Source organism: Chiloscyllium plagiosum, unplaced genomic scaffold, assembly GCF_037043375.1.
Source record: "Chiloscyllium plagiosum isolate Xiang-an unplaced genomic scaffold, Cpla_swu_hap1 HiC_scaffold_19, whole genome shotgun sequence".
In the NCBI taxonomy this organism is placed as follows: Eukaryota; Metazoa; Chordata; class Chondrichthyes; order Orectolobiformes; family Hemiscylliidae; genus Chiloscyllium; species Chiloscyllium plagiosum.
Window position 1 is genome coordinate 29532281 of NW_028270157.1, and position 22595 is coordinate 29554875.

The following is a 22595-nucleotide window of genomic DNA, read 5'->3' on the forward strand; positions in this document are numbered from 1 at the left end:
AAATCATGAATCCAGAATCAATGGTGAGAGGTGGGATTGGGAGTCCTGGGGTGGGAGAGGGATGAGTGTAGGAACAGGAGTTGAGAATTTAGGTTCTTGAATTTATTCTACTATGGCTGATCTGTGTCTTAATTGTATTTAGACACCATTGCTCAATATCCCTATACAGCCTTACTCAATAAGAACCTAGTATTCTCAGCACTAAAAATTTAAATTAGCCCAGTTTGGTGGGAAGAGAATTCAAGATTACAACTACTAATTCATTCTTAACATTTTTCCTGTTTCTTGCACTCAGACACTTTGCCATCTCCAAATTTGATTCCAACATTTTTCTTGATTGAATTTCACCCTGGTCCAGCATGCTATTATTGCTGTTTGACTGTTCTCTCTCTCTCTCATGTCTTAGATTGTTGTCCTTGCACCTTTTTAACTTATACTGCGTAGCAAACCAAAAGTTAAAATTGCCCTGCTGCATACTGTAATTGGCAGAATATATTTTGGACCTGCCTTCAAAACTGGAGACTGTCATAGAGTCATAGAGATGTACAGAATGGAAACAGATTCTTCGGTCCAACCCATCCATGCCGACCAGATATCCTAACCCAATCAAGTCCCACCTGCCAGCGCCTGGCCAATATCCCTCCAAACCCTTCCTATTCATATACCCATCCAAATGCCTCTTAAATGTTGGAGGCTGATACAATTGCTCAAAACTAATTGTAAAAATTAACCTTGTGGAAAATAGAAGTGTGAACTTAGATGTTTGTATGTACACCTACTTCTATGTATTGAAGCTATGTTTTAGAATATATATTTTTAAAAATAGAACATTGCTGCACTTGATTCCTTATAGACATCCCTTCACTGCAGTATTTTGAATGATTTATAAATCTAAAGTTCTGGAAATACTGTAATATCAACAAATTGAAATGGGGCTCACCACAATAATGACAATAACTTAATATTAATTTGGGAAGTTAACTTTATTCCTGTTAGTGAAATATGTTAACAATCTGTGTATACATCTTGGTCAAACATTGTAATGTTCAGAAATTGCAGGGCTAGTTTATCTTTGGACAACAAGATATTTTCTATTTTTCAGCGTACTAAAATAACAGATCCAGCCTTTATTTACAAAAAAAGTGACGCCTTTCATTGGACCGGCACTTGGATCCTCACATTGGGTGAGGACAGTATTATCACATCCACACTGATGAACTCAGGGTCATTTAGGTGAGTCTAAGATTTTCTGTTTTTTGCCTATGTCTGTGTGGCTTCACTGTAAGCTCTTGTCACTGTTGTACCAATCCATTCCGTCCAATGTATGGTGTTTTATTATTGCATTTTTAACACCAGAAGTTACCTTTTTATCTCTCCCTCTCCTCCAGACTAACTCAAGATTTTCTCCCAATTTCCTTAACGAACCGGCTACCCGTTCCTTTTGCTGTGCCCTAGCCCCGAGGCAACGTGAATGACGTCGGTGTTTTGCTTGGTTTTTCGGGTGTCGGCTGATTTGAAATGACTCTTTGCGAGTATCTCCCTTTCTCTAATGTGTATGTACGGAGTTTCACTTAGCAACCGGACGGCCAGTGTTTTAACCACAATCAATCAGCATTACACACAGCTACCGTCTACTGCACCATTCCAGTGTACAACACAAAGCCGCTCCCAGACAGCGGCGTGTGGGGAGTTGCTTGGTGTGTGTGTCTGTAGATTTTGAAAAAATATATCGATGAAGTTGTGCATTATGTTGGCGAGGAAGCAGTGGTTGAGTTCGGAGCAGTTTGTAGTCTCCACGGATGTAGGTGACTCTGCTCCTGCAGCTTGGAGTTGAGAGAAGGATCAGCTGGAGATTTTTTTCCTCTCTCTCTCTCTCTGTCTGTGTATCTGTCTGACTGAGCGGCCATGTTAACGAGGAAACCCTGCTCCACGGCTGCCTATCCTACGGGTAAGGAGATCCACAGGGGAAAGAGCCAACACCCTGCCCGCTGCATTGAACAGACCCCACACCGTGTGTTTTCACTCCAGTTAATTTTCAGCTTGATGCACCTTTAATATCGTTGGGAGAGGGACTTTTATTCCCACAACTCCCCCTTAGTGCTTTGACATTTGGGGAGGGGGTGGGCAGAGAGAGAGAGAGGGTGAGAACTTCCTACTCATGGAAAGTGTGCTCGCCCTCGGCGAATGAGGATGGGGGTCTGGAGAATGATCAACTTACTTTGGTAGTTTTGAGAGGTCATTAATTCATAATAGTGTATGGCGGAGGGGTGGACCTACTACAGTTGTCCCCTGGGGCTAGGGTGGGTTTTGGGGAAAAAGAGAATTAAACCTTATAGTTTGCGAAATGGTGTGTGTGTGTGAACATTTGTTGAGGTGAGGTTGGTGTGTTTAGTTTGCTTTACCAGAACAAATGGGGATTTTTGTGTGTGTATTGTGTGTTGAAAGATGTTTGTGTTGTCGAACGTTCCCTCGAGGGTGTCGGGTCATGGCTTTCCTGTCTTTGATTATGAGCACTTGATGTATTCTGTTTACTTTAACGCCGGGCTCTTTTTATTTTCTCACTTGGTTTAAACATCCGTGGCGCTTTTGTGTGTGTGTGTGTGACAGGTAGGGCCGCTGACAGCTCGGTGTTACAGCCCGATTGCAGAACGGGAACCGATTGCTCGGAGAGACAGAGAGGCGGAGCAGGATCTCGGCTGGGAGACCCGCCATCACCCCTAGGATTACCGCCACTGAAGAGTCACACGGTAAGAAAGACAAACCCCACTAAAATATTGTGAAAATTACCAGAGCAACCGCCTCTGGATTAACTAAACCCGCACAACAAGAGGGCAAAAAAAACTACCATGGAAACCACAGCGTGTAACGTGTCAAAGTACAGATTCAGTAGCACTTGCAACAATGAAGATTACAGGGATGTATATTTTCTATAATTCAGGCAAATCGATTTTAAGATACACTGGAAATTGTTATTTTTTTCTCCATGAGTTTGATTGTGGGTGAAGGGTGTGTTAACTGTTAACAAATATGCATATTCCTTGTTAGATAATCAAGATCGCTTTTTCACTTGAGGTTTTCACACATTGAGATAATCACTTTCTAAGTGCGGGTTCTGTGTCCCTCACCCCTCAGTTTTACGGTTACTACGTTTTGCAGGAAAGCAATTTTAAAAAAAATTAAGGACACACACAAAGCAAGTACAGTCTGAAATACCAGATTATCAGTATCGTATGCAATTCTGGAATCCATATAATAATAGGAGGGATGTAACTGCACTGAAAAAAAGTGCAGAGGAGACTTACCAGGATGTCTGGGCTGGAGAGTTTTGGTCCTGAAGGGATTGGATTGACTAGGGTTACTTTCTTGAAGCAGGGGAGACTGAGGGACAAAGACAGGATAGATTGGAAGAAACATTTCCCTTTGGTGAAGGGATCAGTGACCAGTGATATAGATTTAAGGCGAAGGGCAGTAGATGTGGAGAGGATGTGAGGAGAATTTAATTTTCACCTCAGTGGGCGATGGGAATGTAGAACTCACTGTCCATAAAGGTAACCCTCATGACTCCTAAGAAACATTTGGATGTACACTTGTGATGTTAAGTGCTGGACAATGGGACTGGGCCGAAGGACCTTTTTCTGTGCTGTAGATCCCCATGACTTTGATGACCACTAATCATATTAAGCAGTTCTGACGAAGTTTTAGTTTGGGGCTAGATGATAAACTAATTACTCTTTCCACTTCTTCAAAACTATTTGTAAACTAATAGGTTAAGGCTGCAGTATAAGCTGAGTGATGTTTTTCGTACAGATGAGGTTGGATTTGCTGGATGTGTTGTGATCCTCAACTCTCTGAGGCCTCGGCTTCAAACTCTGGTCTGACAGATCCCAGGGTGGGGGCGGGGAGCAGCTTGTTTGGGACTTCCAAGTACAGCTTTGTTTAATTGAAAAACATTTGTGCCTGTTTCAACATCAAGGTTTGGTGCTTTTGAATGACTGGTGTGAGACAGTAGATTATTTCTCGCGCGGCTGTACGGAAATGTTTTGTTTGTCTTAGAAATTTGCTGTTTGTTCGTGTGTAACCCGCGAAGTGCACTCGATGTAAATTTTTTGGGGAGCGGAGAGCCTGGGGAGGAGTGGGGGTGGGGGTATAGACGCAAGTTGTGCAGTGATTTCTTTTAACGTACGTCTAAACTGAACAATTTAAGAAGAACTATACCATGTTGTCTGCTACTATATCTTCCACTTTGCCTCCAACTATATAAAATCCACCCGTTTGGAATCAAGCGAATGTAAACAAAAGAAGCGATATTAGCATTATAAGATTTAAATGAATTGGGTGAAGTAGATGCCTTGGAGCCGAGGGAGATGTTACGACAAAATGTTTTTGCCACAATATTGTACGGGCGTATTAAATAATTCATTGCTTCCCAGGATTTGCGTGGTACATTTGAAACAGCAGTTGATCCAGAGAGTGGGATATTTATGGTTTCTGACGGACACTATCAAAGCACATTTTTAAAACAGTATTATCCCACCATTTAATGATTTTTAAAAGTATACATTTAAAAAATGTACTGAATCCCCTTTAAATTATTAGATTGCTTAATGAACTGAAAGTATTAGACACATTTGGGCTTTCATCTATCGTTGTAATCTGACAGTCCGCTTCCAACACCCTCACTCCAGCTCCTGTCCCTTTATCTCTTTGGATAGTGATAGCCCACAAAAGTTTACATTAGTGTATTTGTGTTCTTATATTTTGTGGAAGTGTGTTGGATGCTTTTTAAGCAGTGAGGGGAGTTAAGACAAAAGCAGAACTGCTGGAAAAACTCAGCAGGTTTCGCAGAGAAAGCAGAGTTCAGTGACCCTTCTTCCTAACGGGCAAGTTAGGACTTCTTTAAGAAAGGGAAGGCCCGGGGTCCTGTAAATCAATAACCATATCTTTGCTGCAGAGGTTGGTGAAAGTTGCAACTAAGATGGATAAACATGCCAGAGTTTATTAAATGGTTACTTTGGGATATGTTAGTTTCAAATACAAGGAGCCCTGCAAGCACCCTGAAAAAAATTATAATTCTTATAATTGACATTTAATTGGTTATTTTAATGTATGTTAGAAAAAAAAACATACACTATACATAAAATGTAATGGATATTGACATTTTGTTTTCAACCCACATAAAATGTGAACTTCCGGAATGCTTGTGTGCGAATGGAGCTATTGGTCACATCAAATTTGAGCATTATGACCATTCTAATATCTACAAAATAGTGACTTCATGCCATGTGGGATTGCATTTACAATGGTTTTTAATCACTAAACCTGCATTGCTGAATGCCAGTACATGTGTTTGAACAGTCAGCTTCTGTTAGCTGACACTTCAATCCTAGGACCGAATATTTAAGTAGTTGTAATCCTGTATCAGGACTTCTTCAGGAGTGTTTTTAAATTCATTGATGAGATGAGGGCATCACTGGTGAGGTCACCATTCCTAATCGCCCAAAAGGCAGTTAAAAGTCAACTGCATTGTTATGGGTCTGGACTCACATGTAGGCCTGACCAGGAAAGGATGGCAGTTTCCTCTTCTAAAAAACATTAGTGAACCAGATGGGTTTTTCTGACATTCGACAATGCATTAAAAGAAGTAAACCAAAATCTTCCACCGTATCTTTTCTATGTGTAGGCAGTAACTGGACTTTCACAAATGAACCTTCTGTAGTAGGTTTCATCAAAATTTTAGGAAATATTGGTTGTCTATATATTTAACAATTTTTAATATATATAGAAATGTCAAAAGTCATATGCTGAGAGCTTGATGTCTGAGTTTAGCACAAGTTTTATGCGGTCCACTCTACTGCCATAAATGATTTCCCTAGCAATAAAAATTAAAAGTCAGCATTTCTCCTAAATGTGTCCACCACACTTCATTTTGAGTGTGTCAAAATAGATTGTATTGCCACAAATAAAAGAGCAGGGCTATATATTCCTGTTTTCTCGAGTATGGTATTTAATATGTTGCTCTATCTCTGGAAAGGCACAGACAGTACTTAATTTTAGGTACAGTTGCAGTAATTAAAATTTGTACTCTGATTCTGCGCTCTGGGGATAGAAGTAGATTTGCATGAGTACATTTGGAACAGGAGTAAGTGGCCTTTAGCTCATTAGATGGCAGAATAGAGATGATGAGATCAAAGCTGAACTGTGATCTAGCTCCATTTACCAATGTTTGCCCCATATCATTTAGTATCCTTAGTCAGCAATAGCCTGTCGATCTCAATAGTTAAAATTAATAATTGATCTAGTATTAATTTCCAAATATGGATCAGTTCCAAACTTTTAACTTGCTTTATGTCTAGATGTGTTTCCTAATTTCATTTCTGAAAAATCTGGCTCGATTTGTTTGACCATGTCTTCTTTTCCTGGTTTTCTGATCAAACAGAAGTAGATTAGATAAATAAACTATTTGTTTCCCTTAGGCTTTGAAAATTTTGATCAACTTACCCTTTTAACTGCCAAAATTCCAGGAAATATAACAGCTCTAAATTATGCAATTGCTCCTTGCAATGTAACCCTTTGAGTTCAGGAATTATTTTTGAAAATTTCTGTGCATGTCCTCCAAGACCAAATATACACTGTACTTCCTGAGATACAGAATCATAGCAAGTCTTAGAGATGTACAGCATAGAAACAGACCCATTGGTCAAACTTGTCCAAGCCCACCAAATGTCCTAATCTAGTCCAATTTGCCAGCACTTGGCCCTCTAAACCCTTCCTGTTCATATACCCATCCACATGCCTTTTAAATGTGTAATTTACCAGCTGACACCACTTCCTCTGGCAGTTCATTTCATATACGCACCACCCTCTGCATGAAAAAGTTGCCAGTTAAATCCCTTTTAAAAATTTCCCCTCTCTCCCTAAATCTATGCCCTCTAGTTTTGGACGCTTCCACACCCCTCCCCTAATAAATGCTCGTGATACTCCATGTATAACATATTTGAATTTGTACAATTGTAGAATTATTTTACCCCCTTTCGGTCTAGTCCTGTAGATATAGAGGCTGAGATTCCAGTTACTTTTGTAGTTACTTTCTGCGCTGGTTCATGACATTTAAATCTCTTTGGAACCTCACAGTTTCTAGTTGTTCACCATCATTTTTGGGTCCTAAGTGGATGAATCACAATTGCCAAATTGAAATCCATTTCCCAAAGTTTTGTCCATTATCTTAACCATCATCTTTTCTAATTTTATGCTTCCATAAAAATTACTTACAATGACACTGATTTTATGTCCTCAGAAAATATGCAGATATAATTTTGTATTGCAATATCTACAATTTTAATTAATGCAGTGAGTGTTTGAAGCCCCAAACCGTTGGGTCTACTGGTGTCATTACCATGTCAAAAAAAAAATCCAATTTAATGCAAATTTAGCCCTCACAAATCTTTTCTCTGAAAACTTTCAAGGCAATCAGTCACTATCTAGTAGACTTTAGTAATTTTCCAACAATAGATGTTCGGTCAACTGGTCTATAGTTTTTTCTATATTTTTCCTTTCTCACCCACCTTAATTTAATGGAGTGTTATGCAGAATTTTCTGAAACAAAAGAAATTTGAAAGATTATTATAAAGGGGCCTGCAATAATCTAAGCCACTTCCTTTAAGACTTGAGGAGTGATATTACCTAGTCATCTCGGGATTTATTATTCTCTTTAAAACTATGACTTTCTTCATGACTATTATTTTGCTTACATTAATTTTAGGGAGTTGTCACCCCCATTCAATAGTACTTTATTATCATATGTTTGGCACATTCTCCTCTTCCGTTGTAAATACTAACACACCACCTGGCACCCTAGCTCACCATCACATTCTTGTGGGTAACTAGGGATAGGAAACAAATTTTTGATCTTGTCAGTGACACTAATGTCTCATGAAAAAATGAAAAAGACTAATTATTCAACAAGTCTGCTGTTTGCCTATTTTCATGGACTCTATCAAAGAGTTTGCATTCCTCCCTCAGTTTCTTTCCTAATAACATTATAAAATATCAGCAATTGCTTTGCAGTTATTTTGAAGCAGTTTTCTTGTATTTCCAAATTGATAACTGCAGAAATAGATTGCTCATATTTCTGCCAATTAGTGTTCAATTGAGTCAGATTAATATTGGGCAGCATGCTTTCAGTGCCTTAATGTAATTTTCTGATCTTTTAGAGTTATAGAGATATAGAGACAGAAACAGACCTTTCAGTTCAACTCATCCATGCCGACCAGATATCGTAAATAAATTTAGTCCTGTTTACCAGCATTTGGCCCACCTCCCTCTAAACCCTTCCCATTGCATTCAGATGTTTTTTAATGTAATTGTACCACCCTTCAGCACTTCCTCTGCCAGCTTATTCCATACAGGCACCAATCTCTGCATGAAAATTTGCCCCTTTGGTCCCTTATAAATATTTCCCCTCTCCTCTTAAAACTCTGCCCCCTAGTTTTGGGCTCCCCACCCTGTTTCCACTATCCATGCCCTTCATGATTTTATAAACCTCTATAAGGTCACTCCTCAGCCTACAATGCATCAGGGAAAATAGCCTCTCCCTATAGTTCAAACCCACCAATCCTGGCAACATACTTGTAAATCTTTTCTGAAAGAAAGTGAGGGCTGCAGATGCTGGAGATCAGAGCTGAAAATGTGTTGCTAGAAAAGCGCAGCAGGTCAGGCAGCATCCAAGGAACAGGAGAATCGACATTTCGGGCATAAGCCCTTTCAAGTTTCACAATATCCTTCCTATAGCAGGGAGATCAGAATTGCACACAGTATGCCAAAATTGGCCCAACCAACGTCCTGTATAGCTGCAACATGACCTCCCAACTCCTGTACTCAATGCACTGACCAATAAAGGCAAGCATACCAATCCAACTTATGTTAGAATGCTACTTGTATGTTATGTAACATGGACACTTAACATTCTTTCTTCTGGAGTAAACTATATATCGATGTTACATATAGATCTATATCCAGAAACATTTCAGGAAAATTTCTGTTGCATCATCACTTGGTGTTAGCTGTTTTTATTTCAAATGAAAATATTTTGAGTATTTATTTAATGCAAACATCATTAGAGAACTTTATACAGCAGATATCGCTGAAAATATGGACTTTTGTAGTCCTGAAATACTTCCTTTTAGCTTAGGATTCATTCTTCTGGTTAAGTAATAGTGGTTCTTTAGAGTGAATATTGCTATCTTCTGTCTGACCACATTTACCATATATTTCAGTGCTGCACTGCATTTGATAGGGCATTGTATACCCATGTACCTGAATTTGAAACAAAAGAAAAACTGGCTGTGTGTATTATATTTATCTTGTCTGAAGGGCCAGACTAGATTATGCCAAGTCAGTACAGGTAACTAATATAAAACCTTTTAGGTATATTGAAACATCTCATTCTAAACTGCTTCATGATCATTAGTTGGTTATTCATTTATTGTGTGTTAGGCTGTTCAGGTCAAATTGATACCACAATTAGTATAAATTTGATCAAATATGAAAACAACGCTGACATGCAGCTTCACAAAGGAGCTAGTTTGACATTCGTTTCTCTTCTGTCTGTTCTTCTGTGAGCAAACCCTTTGTCATCAGTGAATTTATAGTAAATACTGCATCATCATCATCATGGCCTTGATGAAAAATGGAGGCGGTGAGACTTCTTCCTCCACTGCCCAAATGAAGCCAGGCCCTCAGCTATCCCTCCAAACACTTGCCCAATCCGGATTGTTATGGTGGAACTCTGGCGATTTGTCACCAAACTACAACTTAGAGTGTACACATGCTTTAGGCACCTTTTCCTCCTTAAGCATCACTTCCTTTTCTTTTTTAAAATCCTCAATGTCTATTGGAAACTTCAATATCATGTCAGTTTCAGTAACTTTTATTGTTTTTGTTATTTGATCACAATGACTTTGGCCTCCATTTCATTGCAGTGTAGGAATAGGAGAAAGTATAGACTGTTTAACACCTAGAGCCTGTTAATGACACCTGATCTGTGACCAAGCTCTATATATCCACCCTTTCCCCGTGTTCTTTGATACCATTGCAATCTTAGTTTAAAAAAAAAATGATTAATCCAATACCACTTACCATTTTTGATGATCCCAATGTATGAAAATAATGTGACTTATTTTCCCTACTATGTATCATCTACTTCAACTCCCTGCTCTTTATGAATGCAAAATGTTCATTCTGTCTTTGTCACTAAGATTGAGAACCTCTGTCCAGAAGAATTTGTTACTGCCCTATCTCCCCCGAGCCCAGCAATTCAGTGAAGCTTCTCCCCACAGATGCTGCCAGACCTGTGGAGTTTTGTCAGCATTTTCCATTTTTGCTTCAGCTCTCCATCATCCACAGTTCTTTGTTTTACTTCAGTGAAGTTCCTTCCTTAGCTGTGAACTTGCATTTTCCCTCCTATCTTTCCTCATTCTGCTCTTGAAATTGTCTTGCCCGTTAAACCCATGTTAGATGATGATGGTTCAGTTTCCTCCAATACAGTCTTCTACTTACGGAAATCAGCCATCTAAAATATCTCTCCCATTATTCCACCTTCCTTAAAAACTGTCTTCAATGTTTTTTCTCTCAAGTCCATCACCTCCCAAATCTACATGCATCTTACCCACAGTTCCATGTTTGAATACCTCAATCATTTGCTTCTGCCACATCTTTGAAACAGCTTTTATATTGAGTGTGACTGTGACCATGGTAAGGCGGAGGTGGGTACTGCAGATGCTGGAGATTAGAATCAAGATTAGAGTGGTGCTGAAAAAACACAGCAGGTCAGGCAGCATCTGAGGAGCAGGAAAGTGCTTTTGTCTGAAACATCAATTTTCCTGTTCCTCGGATGCTGCCTGACTGCACAGCTTTAGAGTAAAGGGAAGAGATAAAGAGAATCTCTTCAACCAGAGAGTGGTGAAACTATGAAATTCATGGCCAAAGAAGGCTGCGGAGATCAGATCATTGAGTATATTTAAGATGAAGATAGGTAGATTCTTGACTGTCAAGGGGATGAAGGATTACGGGGAGAAAGTGGAAGAATGGGGTTGAGAAACGTATCAGCCATGCTTGAATGGCTAGCGGCCTTGATGGGCCAAATGGCCTAATTTCTGCTCCTATATATTGTCTTATGGTGCCACTCTTCTCTATTCATATATAAGGAGCAAGAGGGTAACTAGAGAAAGGGTTGGCCATCTCAAGGGCAAAGGAGGAAAGTTATGCGTGGAGAGAGAGAAAATGGGTGAGATTCTTAATGAATACTTTGCGTCAGTATTCACTGAGGAGAGGGACATGATGGGTGTTGAGGTTAGGAATAAATGTTTGATTACTCTAGGTCAAGTCAGCATAAGAAGGCAGGAAGTGTTGGGTATTCAAAAAGGCATTAGGGTAGACAAGCCCCCAGGTGTGGATGGGATCTATCCCAGGTTACTGACGGAAGCGGGAGAAGAAATAGCTGGGGTCTTAACAAATATCTTTGCAGCATCCTTGAACATCAGTGAGGTCCTGGAAGACTGGAGAACTGCTAATGTTGTCTCCTTGTTTAAGAAAGGTAACAAGGGTAAACCAGGAGAAAGTGACAACTGCAGATGCTGGAGATCAGATTCAAGAGTGTGATGCTGGAAAAGCACAGCAGGTCAGGCAGCATCCAAGGAGCAGGAGAATTGATGCTTCGGGCATAAGCCCTTCATCAGGACTCCTGAGTCATTGCAGTGTCTGGTCGGAGTACTTTGGTCCTTAGGCTTGAGAAGATTCAGGCCACATTCAGGATATCGATGGATGCCATTTCTCCCAGCTGCTCTGCTGTTATCTGGCCAGAGGAACCTGTTCTTTAGCAGCAGCTCACTTAAAACAGCCGCCACACCTGCAGGAAGAGTGCACTGCACAAGGCAACCCTGACCCAAATCCTGATCAGATCCAAATAAAAGACAGGCAACTCTGCATGCCATAACTGAGGTCGCTCACCTGATGGAAGAAAAACATCATCAGGGCACATTACCCTGGAGGAGGCTCGGTATAAAGGTATTGTTGCAGGGTCTGAAGGTAAGAAGTCACTATCTGGGATCTGGGTGCAGAGGCACATGAGGGCAAAAATGGGTAGCTCAGTATCTGAGCAGTGAGCCAGTGCTGACTTTTGTCTCCATGAGCTTTTTCCGTTTGCTTGTCCCTTCCCAAAGTACAACACTGCTGTCAGGGATCCATTAACCTTCACTAAACACTGAGGTTGCGTACAGATCTAGGCATTGAATGTGTCCCAAGTAAATACTCGTGATCCATCATGTCAACAAACTTGTAAGGAGATCTCAGCTATCTGTAAGAATAATAGGATGGTTATGGTAGGGAATTTTAACTTTCCAAACGTAGACTGGGACTGCCATAGTGTTAAAGGTTTAGATGGAGAGGAATTTGTTAAGTGTGTACAAGACAATTTTCTGATTCAGTATGTGGATCTATCTAGTAGAGAAGGTGCAAAACTTGATCTATTCTTGGGAAATAAGGCAGGGCAGGTGACTGAGGTGTCATTGGGAGAGCACTTTGGGGCCAGCGACCATAATCCCATTAAAATAGTGATGGAAGAGGATAGAGCAGATCTAAAAATTGAAGTTCTAAATTGGAGAAAGGCCAATTTTGACGGTATTAGGTATGAACGTTCGAAAGCTGATTGGGGACAGATGTTCGCAGGAAAAGGGACGGCTGGAAAATGGGAAGCCTTCAGTAATGAGATAACGAGAATCCAGAGACAGTAGATTCCTGTTAGGGTGAAAGGAAAGGCTGGTAGATATAGGGAAAGCTGGATGAGTAAATAAATTGAGAGTTTGGTTAAGAAAAAGAAGGAAGCATATGTGGGTACACACAGGATAGATCGAGTGAATCCTTAGAAGAGTATAAAGGAAGTAGGAGTATACTTAAGAGGGAAATCAGGAGGGCAAAAAGGGGACATGAGATAGCTTTGGCAAATAGAATTAAGGAGAATTCAAAGAGTTTTACAAATACCTTCAGGACAAAAGGGTAACTAGGGAGAGAATGGGGCCCCTCAAAGATCAGCAAGGCGGCCTTTGTGTGGAGCCGCAGAAAATGGGGGAGATACTAAATGAGTATTTTGCATCAGTATTTAATGTGGAGAAGGATATGGAAGATATAGACTGTAGGGAAATAGATGGTAACATCTTGCAAAATGTCCATATTACAGAGGAGGAAGTGCTGGATGTCTTGAAATGGGTAAAGGTGGATAAATCCTAGGACCTGATCAGGTGTAAACCTAGAACTCTGTGGGAAGCTAGAGAAGTGATTGTTGGGCCTCTTGCTGAGATACATGTATCATCGATAGTCACAGGTGAAGTGCCGGAAGACTGGAGGTTGGCAAACGTGATGCCACTGTTTAAGAAGGGTGGTAAAGACAAGCCAGGGAACTATAGGCCGGTGAGCCTGACGTTGGTGGTGGGCAAGTTGTTGGAGGGAATCCTGAGGGACAGGATGTACATGTATTTGGAAAGGCAAGGACTGATTAGGGATAGTCAACATGGCTTTGTCTGTGGGAAATCATGTCTCACAAACTTGATTGAGTTTTTTGAAGAAGTAACAAAGAGGATTGATGAGGGCAGAGCGGGAGATGTGATCTATATGGACTTCAGTAAGGTGTTCGAAAAGGTTCCCCATGGGCGACTGATTGGCAAGATTATATCTCATGGAATAAAGGGAGAACTAGCCATTTGGATACAGAACTGGCTGAAAGGTAGAAAACAGAGGATGGTGGTGTAGGGTTGTTTTTCAGACTGGAGGCTTGTGACTAGTGGAGTGCCACAAGGATTTGTGCTGGGTCCTCTACTTTTGTCATTTACATAAATGATTTGGATGCGAGCATAAGAGGTACAGTTAGTAAGTTTGCAGGTGACAACAAAATTGGAGGTGTAGTGGATAGCGAAGAGGGTTACCTCAGATTACAACAGGATCTTGACCAGATGTGCCAATGGGCTTAGAAGTGGCAGATGGAGTTTAATTCAGATAAATGCGAGGTGCTGCATTTTGGGAAAGCAAATCTTAGCAGGACTTATACACTTAATGGTAAGGTCATGGGCAGTGTTGCTGAACAACGAGACCTTGGAGTGCAGCTTCATAGCTCCTTGAAAGTGGAGTCGTAGGTAGATAGGATAGTGAATAAAGCCTTCCTTTATTGGTCAGAGTATTGAGTACAGGAGTTGGGAGGTCATGTTGCAGCTGTACAGGACATTGGTTAGGCCACTGTTGGAATATTGCATGCAGTTCTGGTCTCCTTCCTATCGGAAAGATGTTGTGAAACTTGAAAGGGTTCAGGAAAGATTTACAAGGATGTTGCAAGGTTGAAGGATTTGAGCTATGGAGAGAGGCTGAACAGGCTGGGGCTGTTTTCCCTGAAGCATTGGAGGCTGAGGGGTGACCTTATAGATGTTTACAAAATTGAGGGGCATGGATAGGGTAAATAGGCAAAGTCTTTTCCCTGGTGTGGGAGACTCCAGAACTAGAGGGCACAGGTTTAGGGTGAGAGGGGAAAGATATAAAAGAGACCTAAGGGGCAACTTTTTCACACAGAGGGTGGTACAGATATGGAATGAGCTGCCAGAGGAAGTGGTGGAGGCTGGTACAATTGCAACATTTAAGAGGCATTTAGATGGGTATATAAATAGGAAAGGTTTCGAGGGATATGGGTCCGGTGCTGGCAGGTGGGACTAGATTGGGTCGGGATATCAGGTCGGCATGGACTGAAGGGTCCCTTTGCATGCTTTACATCTCTATGACTCTATGTCGTGTGCCATTCCCTGATCAGGGGCAAGAGGGAAGCCTTCTGGGAAAATGGACCGTGCCGTGGATCAGATGGATGATGTCCTAATTACTCTAGTCTGGGACTGAGTAGGATTGGTCTGGCTTATTCACACTTCTTCCAGTACGGTGCTAAGGTGCAAAGTGATCCCCTGGCAAAGAATTTATGATCTCTGCTGAGAAGGGAAACCAGATGCTAGTTCTTTAATAACTAGACATCCTCTGCTCTTGAGCAGCAGAGGAACTACAGCCCTCCATCAGGAAAGAGGCAGATCTCTGGTCATGATGCATTCCTCTAGGACCCTCACATAATCATTCTCCAGAACATCCTGAAGAACTTCACAGTCAGCCCGTCCATCCGAGGGAGTTGCCCCTGGAGAACTGGTGAAGGGCACCAGTCAGGCTCAGAGGAACATTCAGCCTCTTGGCACCCTTTGGGTCAAGCTGCAGCAGATCCTTCCACAGACTCTTGTGAACCTCCTTGCTGGATGGATCCAAAGAGATGAATGAAGAATAGACCTTCCTGACTTGGACTCTGATGCTCTCCGGATCTGAGACCAGAGATCCGTCATGCGCAAGCAGCACAAAGAGCTTCTGGCTGACCCCGTGCCTTTTTCCAGCAAGGAGAAGAAGAGGGGGCCATGGACTAGTCCCTGGAGGAACCGATCTGTGGACTCACTATGGACTCCTAAACCCAACGAGAGCACACCCTCCTTCACTCCGTACGCCTTCCAGATGGCCTGGCCCTCATCGGGATGACCAAGGCATGCCTCCAGATTGAGAACCTCCTTCTCATTTTCCTCAGTCCTGGATTTCTATCTCTTTGACACCCAGATATGTTGTTGACCCAAGTTCCAGATGTATGTCTTGCCCACATCTAACCATTGATCCTGTTCATCCCCTTGATGTTTTGTTTAATCCTAAGATGAATTCACAACCACACATTGATGCCATAGTCAAGCTAACCTACCCCAACTTACTGTTGCCCACTTCTCCTTTCTACCTAAGCTCATACATACATGCCTTTGTTACATTTAGACTTGATCATTAGAATGGTGTCGTAGCTCATCTTACTCCATCAATTTGAACTCATCCAAACTCTGTTGCTACATCCTATCTAGCACCAACCCCATTCACCTGTCTCCCTGTGCTCGCAAACTTGCATTGGCTCTTAGTCTGGCATGTCCTCGATTTTTAAATTCTCTTTGTCACATTTTAAAATCTCCCTATGCCGTGCCTATCTTATTATTTCTAATCTTCTCTCACCTATAATCCTCAGAACTCCTGCATTTCTGAACTTTTGCAATTTACTGATTTTGATTGCTCCTTAAAATCTGTGTGCTTGACTGAACTTATGGTCACCATTTCTAATTACAGTAGGTACATATCAGATATTATTTAATGTTGCTGTGAAATGTGCTGGATTACTTTAGAAGGTTAAAGGCACCAAAAATGAAATATTTGTTTTCAAATGAATTCTGATTGGATTTCTATAAGGTTCTATATTGAATCAATAACTTTACTGAAATGGTCAAAACAGATGCTTAGGCATTGAATGGGAGGGGAATTCAGTTAATATAATGGTCCACTCAGCTCCTGTCATGTGACATTATCAAAATCATTGAGATGTTTTAATTGCGATGTTTAGGTGGCTAGGAGCTAATGATGAACTTTGCATGAGAGTGATATGAGGCAAAGAATGCGGAAAGTTAATACCCACTCCTTACTAAAACTGTCCTTGTTAAAGATGTATGCCGTGAACAAAATGGCCCTTTAGACCCTAGATTTGGTCCAAAGAAATTGCGTGAAATATTGAAGTGTTGAGTTTATTTAATCAAGCTTCAATAAACTTGCCTGTTCGTTTGTATGATCTAAGTGTTTATTTGTATTTTCATATTCTATCCAATATATCATGGATTATAGCCATATTCAGATCAGTTTTCTGTTCTAGCATTTTGATGCACTTGAAATAAGGAACATGAATTCATAGTCTGGACTACTTGTTTGAGGTCATTGCTGTTAGACAGAAGAGAGAAATGGAGCAGATATAAAATGAGCCTACAGAACAGGTTGTCTACCTTGCATACAACTTGAAAACGGTGTTGAGAGAGGAGGACAAGTGAAAAGGAGTGTATCTCAAAGTTTGAAATAAAAGGACTGGCAAACTGAGACACTTTGCATCCAATTAAGCAAATGAGTATAAATCAAAAACATGTTTTGTGTTTTCACTTTACAGCTTCTATTTATTACATATCTTAAGACAGTTAAATATATTTTCTTTTTCTCCCCAACCAAATCTGTTTTAGGTTGGAGGTAACAAGCACACAATGAATGACCACCTACATATTGGTACCCATGGACAGATTCAGGTTCAACAGCTCTTCGAAGACACTGGCACCAAAAGGGCAATTTTGACTACGCAACCCAATGGCCTCACTGCAGTTGGTAAAACCTCATTACCGGTGGTTCATGACAAGCAATTGGAGAGTTCACAAAGGCGGCAAGGAAGCTCTGCATCAGTAAAGTCAACAGATTGTTCTCCAAAACCCAAATCCACAGTTATGACCCCAGAGCAAGCCATGAAACAGTATATGCATAAACTTTCTGCATTTGAGCACCATGAAATATTTAACTATCATGAAATCTACTTTGTTGGTCCAAATGCAAAGAAACGGCAAGGTGTAGTCGGTGGCTCAAATAATGGTGGTTACGATGATGACCAGGGTTCCTATATCCACGTACCTCATGATCATATTACTTACAGATATGAAGTTTTGAAAGTTATTGGCAAAGGGAGCTTTGGGCAGGTTGTAAAAGCTTATGACCACAAACAACACCAGCATATAGCCCTGAAAATGGTGAGGAATGAGAAACGCTTTCACCGGCAGGCTGCGGAGGAGATACGGATTTTGGAGCACCTGAAAAAGCAAGACAAAGATAATACCATGAATGTCATTCATATGCTGGAGAACTTTACATTCCGCAACCACATTTGCATGACATTTGAATTACTGAGCATGAACCTTTATGAACTGATCAAGAAGAATAAGTTTCAAGGGTTCAGCCTTCCATTGGTTCGCAAGTTTGCTCACTCCATTTTGCTGTGCTTGGATGCTTTACATAAGAATAGAATTATACATTGTGACCTTAAACCTGAGAATATCCTGCTGAAACAACAGGGACGAAGTGGGATTAAAGTGATAGATTTTGGCTCAAGTTGTTATGAACACCAACGTGTATACACATACATACAGTCACGCTTCTACCGTGCACCTGAAGTCATCCTTGGAGCTCGCTATGGCATGCCTATAGACATGTGGAGTTTGGGTTGCATTCTGGCTGAACTATTGACAGGTTACCCTCTGTTGCCTGGGGAAGATGAAGCTGACCAGCTTGCCTGCATGATTGAGTTGCTGGGTATTGCACCTCAAAAGTTTTTAGATCAGTCAAAACGAGCCAAAAATTTTGTGAGCTCCAAAGGTTACCCCCGTTATTGTACTGTTACGACTTTGCCAGATGGCTCAGTAGTTCTTAATGGAGGACGGTCACGGAGGGGAAAGTTACGTGGCCCGCCAGGGAGCAAGGATTGGGTCACCGCTTTGAAAGGATGTGATGATCCTCTCTTTCTTGATTTTCTGAAACAATGCCTAGAATGGGATCCTGCATTGCGTATGACACCCAGCCAGGCATTGCGACATCCCTGGCTACGTAGACGCTTACCAAAGCCTCCAAGTGGAGAGAAAGGCTCATCAAAGAGAGCAACAGAAAGCAGTGGTGCTATTACATCAATTTCTAAATTGCCTCCAACTTCAGGCTCATCATCAAAACTGAGAACTAATTTAACACAAATGACTGATGCCAATGGGAATATTCAACAACGAACAGTATTACCCAAGTTGGTGAGCTGAGTGTGAATAAATCTATGCCAGGAATGCGAGGAAAATTTCTTGCCGCATCACTGAGCCTTATTCAATTGAAATTTTGTATTTTTTAGAACTTTGTAATTATTGAAGTTTGGAATTTTAAACACCATTCTGTAGTTAAGAACTCTGAACAGTTTTGATTTTGTAATTGCTGGGGACCATGGTTGGAAGTAGGTTTTTCATGTATTGAGTGTGAAATGCATTTGCTATTCATTTTCTTGGCATACGAATAATGCACTTTGTAGGCTAATGAATAGCATATGTCAGATAACATTTATAGTTGTCAAAAAATGTCATTATTCATATAATGTGACAAAATAATAGCAGATTATTATCCACTATATGAGATTTTGGAATTTTTTGATTTTGCGGATTGTGGCTTTTACTCGTCAATAACAAATAAATGAAGGTCTTTTAAAACAACACCTTTTTATAAATCTATGACAAAACCCTTTACTTGGAGTGTCATGGAATCTAGTTTTCAGTGCCTCATAATTGTATTGTATATACCTTCCCTGTGTTGCTATCCTACCTGGTCTTCATTTCTCAACTAGATATAAACAAACCAGGAAACCAAAAACTTTATAATATGGTATTGGTGGGTAAACCATTTTGCTTTTTTAAAAATCAGTTTTGGAATTAGTTCACTAATGTCAGATTATGTTGGTAAATCAAAAGAGTTCATTGTCTCTCTGCTCATGAAAGGCATTGTTATTCCGTTACTTACTATCAAGCATGTGAGCAATATAAGTCAGTTGTGTGACCAAGGAGTTTGGTCATGGGGAAGTATTGGTGAAAAATCATCACAAAAGAATGAAGAGATCAGTGAAGGCTCAATGATAGTTTTCTTTTGTACATTTTAAGCTGGAAAGTATTGAAGGAACTAAATGAATGAACTGCATTATCTGAATGAACTTGGATTGGTCTTAAATACATTACATATTCTTCTCAGTTGTAACCAAAATTTAAACATGTTTTAAATTGAAAGACTAAAATTCAAAGCATGGTCCCCAGTTAGTAAAAATAACTTGGAATTTTCCCTTGAAAATATTTTACAAAAAAATTGGAATTTAGGTCCTGCCCATTTCTCACATTTAAAGGATTGACATCTTCAACTGTTTTTGGTAATGTTAGTATTTATGTGAAAATTTTATATGTTTGTAAAATTAATGATACAAAATTAAACCTTTACAGCACTCGGATTGGGTTTAAGCCAGTAAATCCAGTCTTTTGTTACAGAATGAAATCTGATTTTGTGTATTTAAAATGTATGTTGCTTTGTCTTAGTGCAATATTTCAAATAGCAGAATATCCTTTTGTAGTACTTTTATGGTTTGTAATAAATTTTTATTGAATGTTATGTAACTGTACATTGTCACTGAAATACCACTACAGAGATTATTGCTAGGTAGTGGATTTATAAAACACTACCGGAATGATATTTTTATACATGAATTGGCCTGAAAGATAATCTGAGCATTTTATGTATGTTCATTTGTTGAAACACATCTCCAATCAAAGCTTTACTTCTATTGCACATTTTGTGATTGACCTTTGATAGTTATTACAGCCCATTTGTTTGTTTAAGGGAGTGGTAAGCTTTGGCTCAGTGTAGTGTGGATTGATCAGTACTGTACACAAATGGCTCAGATGGCTAAATTACAGCTAGCTAATTTTAGAAGTCAGTCCAGTCTCATAAGTGGCTTGTGTGAACATACCTGTGGTACATGTTCTGACTTGATAATTCAGTGTCATGCAGTCTCAGGTTATAATAAGAACAGAAGTTAAATGACTCAGTTCTTCGCATTGCTGTTCAGGACCATTTAGAATACATCACTACAACAAAAAGAATCAACAATACATGAATGATTTTTATAGGCTTTGTTTTCTTATAGCAGGCAAATTGTGCCCTTAGTGTTAACAGTGTGCCTTTTGTTACCAGTGCCATGTTGTAGGGTTTACATGCAATTGATTAATCCTTGAACTGTGCACACTATTAATGTAGCAGTTTACATGACCGTATTGGATTAATTGTTGAGGTCGTCCAGAAAGGAAATTAATGCACACTTTGAATTTCATATTATAAATATTCAGTCCTAAATGTTTAACAGTATAACACTAAAGGAAGATCTAAGCTATTGTTTCACTTCATTAGCTGCTTAAGAAAAGCTATAACCAAAATAGAAATATGGCTACATGTTCATAGAGGGACTTGTGATCTTTTCCATTTTGAACTATCCTTTTTCATTATTTCATTGTATTCAAATTATGTGAAGGATACTTTATTCTAAATGAAAATGTGAGAATTCTTTTTTGACAAGTTGTTGGGAGCAATGGCAGGGATACAGCATTTGACCTCCACCCTGAATTATAGAGAAGGGAGGGAATAAATTAGTAAAGGTTCTGTCTGCTAATTATTTTAATCTAGTGACTACTTGATAATGAAGAGTTCAGATGTGATTAAGTCTGTGGTCCAGTACTATGTTGACACACCAGGTTCAAATTTAATAATTCAATCTGATGACTTGGGTAAGGTTCCAAAGTGTACTTAATGCTCCTGAAACCATGCAGCAACGATAATTCAAGACTTCAGGGGAACAGGAGGAAAATTGATTGGGAAAAAAGGGGAGAAGTACACGTTATACAGGTTGGAGGGGTACAAAAATGCAACATTAAGAACAAAACATGTTTTTGGCCATTGGAGTACATTGCCCAGTATGCTTCTCTGAACGTACTTTAATATGATGGAGGTCATATTATGTTGAGTAGATATGATAGTTTAAAGTAACTTGAACCAAACTGACTGATTATACACAAATGTTCCAACCAGAATTTTTTGCAGTCCACATTTTCAAATTGAAAATGTATTGGTATACTATAATATATGAATGAAGCCAAAAGAAGATATTGTATCTAAAGGAACATTTTAATCTACTGATTTGCACAATAATCCTGAATACTATAAAGAAAATACCAATCTGCTTTTTGATAACTAGCCCTTTCTTCTCTTTGATAATCCAAACTAATGCTTAATTTTAGTGATAAATACTTCCTGTAATATATTTTTAGTAATGAAGCATGTCAAGATTGAAGGTCCCTAAACTGTAGGTTTAACTCACAAAATATAGATCCTTCTGTTAATTATTTGTTGTGCATTTGAATGTAATACAGCTAGTGTGCGCAACTGTAATGATCAATTAATAGAGGCTAATTCTGGATGTGTTAGTTATTAATTTTAAATTTAATTAGATTATTCACTTTTAGATTTGAGCCATTGTAGGTGCCATATTCAAGTTCCCTTAAGCCGCTCTAGTATTGTGCACAAAGTCTTTACCTTACCACCCACTCGCACCAACCCCCCGCCCCCAAATAAGTATGGTTTAGGTAATATAAACTACTTCGTGCACTCTTAAATAGGCATTGAAATATATATCAAGAAGAAGTTTTTGGTTTAGCTTTACAGCAGAAACATGCTTTTATGCTGAAGTGCATTCTTGAAGGTTAAAGATGGCCTAGCTAATTATTTCAAATTTGTCTTCAAAAATGTGAAACAGCTTCCAAAAAAATATGGTTAATGCATTAGGGCAAAATAATGATTTTTATGTTTACCTCAAAAGGGTTTTCTTAAATAAAAGAAAATCCAAGGTATTTGGTATGTACCAAAATGCATTCCTTTTCACACATCTAGCTAAATGTGTAGCCAGCAAATTGGTGTCTAAAGCATCTGGACGTGGTTTGTTCTGTTGATATCTGGTGTAGCACCATGATGAACTTTGTATAATCTTTAAGCCACCATTGTTAATTTTTAATTTTGGATGAAATTGAAAACTTTTAAATGAT

The 22595-nt window shown here is 39.6% G+C and overlaps 1 protein-coding gene across 2 annotated transcripts; it reads left to right on the forward strand.

The window, feature by feature from the left end:
- The first annotated feature begins 972 nt into the window (after positions 1-972).
- On the forward strand, positions 973-20115 carry dyrk2 (dual-specificity tyrosine-(Y)-phosphorylation regulated kinase 2). Of its 2 annotated transcripts, none has more exons than XM_043709627.2 (3): positions 973-1948; positions 2608-2747; positions 17139-20115. In XM_043709627.2, exons 1-3 carry the CDS (start codon positions 1906-1908, stop codon positions 18738-18740), a joined length of 1785 nt encoding a protein of 594 aa, XP_043565562.1. In that variant the 5' UTR covers positions 973-1905; the 3' UTR covers positions 18741-20115. The 2 variants fall into 2 exon arrangements, with proteins under 2 accessions (XP_043565562.1, XP_043565566.1); XM_043709631.2 differs by lacking the exon at positions 973-1948 and adding an exon at positions 2203-2235.
- The last annotated feature ends 2480 nt before the right edge of the window (positions 20116-22595 follow it).

Coding starts and splice junctions, on each gene's coding strand:
- dyrk2 (XM_043709627.2), top strand. CDS start 1,906: ATGTTAACGAGGAAACCCTGCTCCACGGCTGCCTATCCTACGG. Junction 1,949..2,607: donor CACGGCTGCCTATCCTACGG/GTAAGGAGATCC, acceptor TGTGTGTGACAG/GTAGGGCCGCTGACAGCTCG. Junction 2,748..17,138: donor CGCCACTGAAGAGTCACACG/GTAAGAAAGACA, acceptor AATCTGTTTTAG/GTTGGAGGTAACAAGCACAC.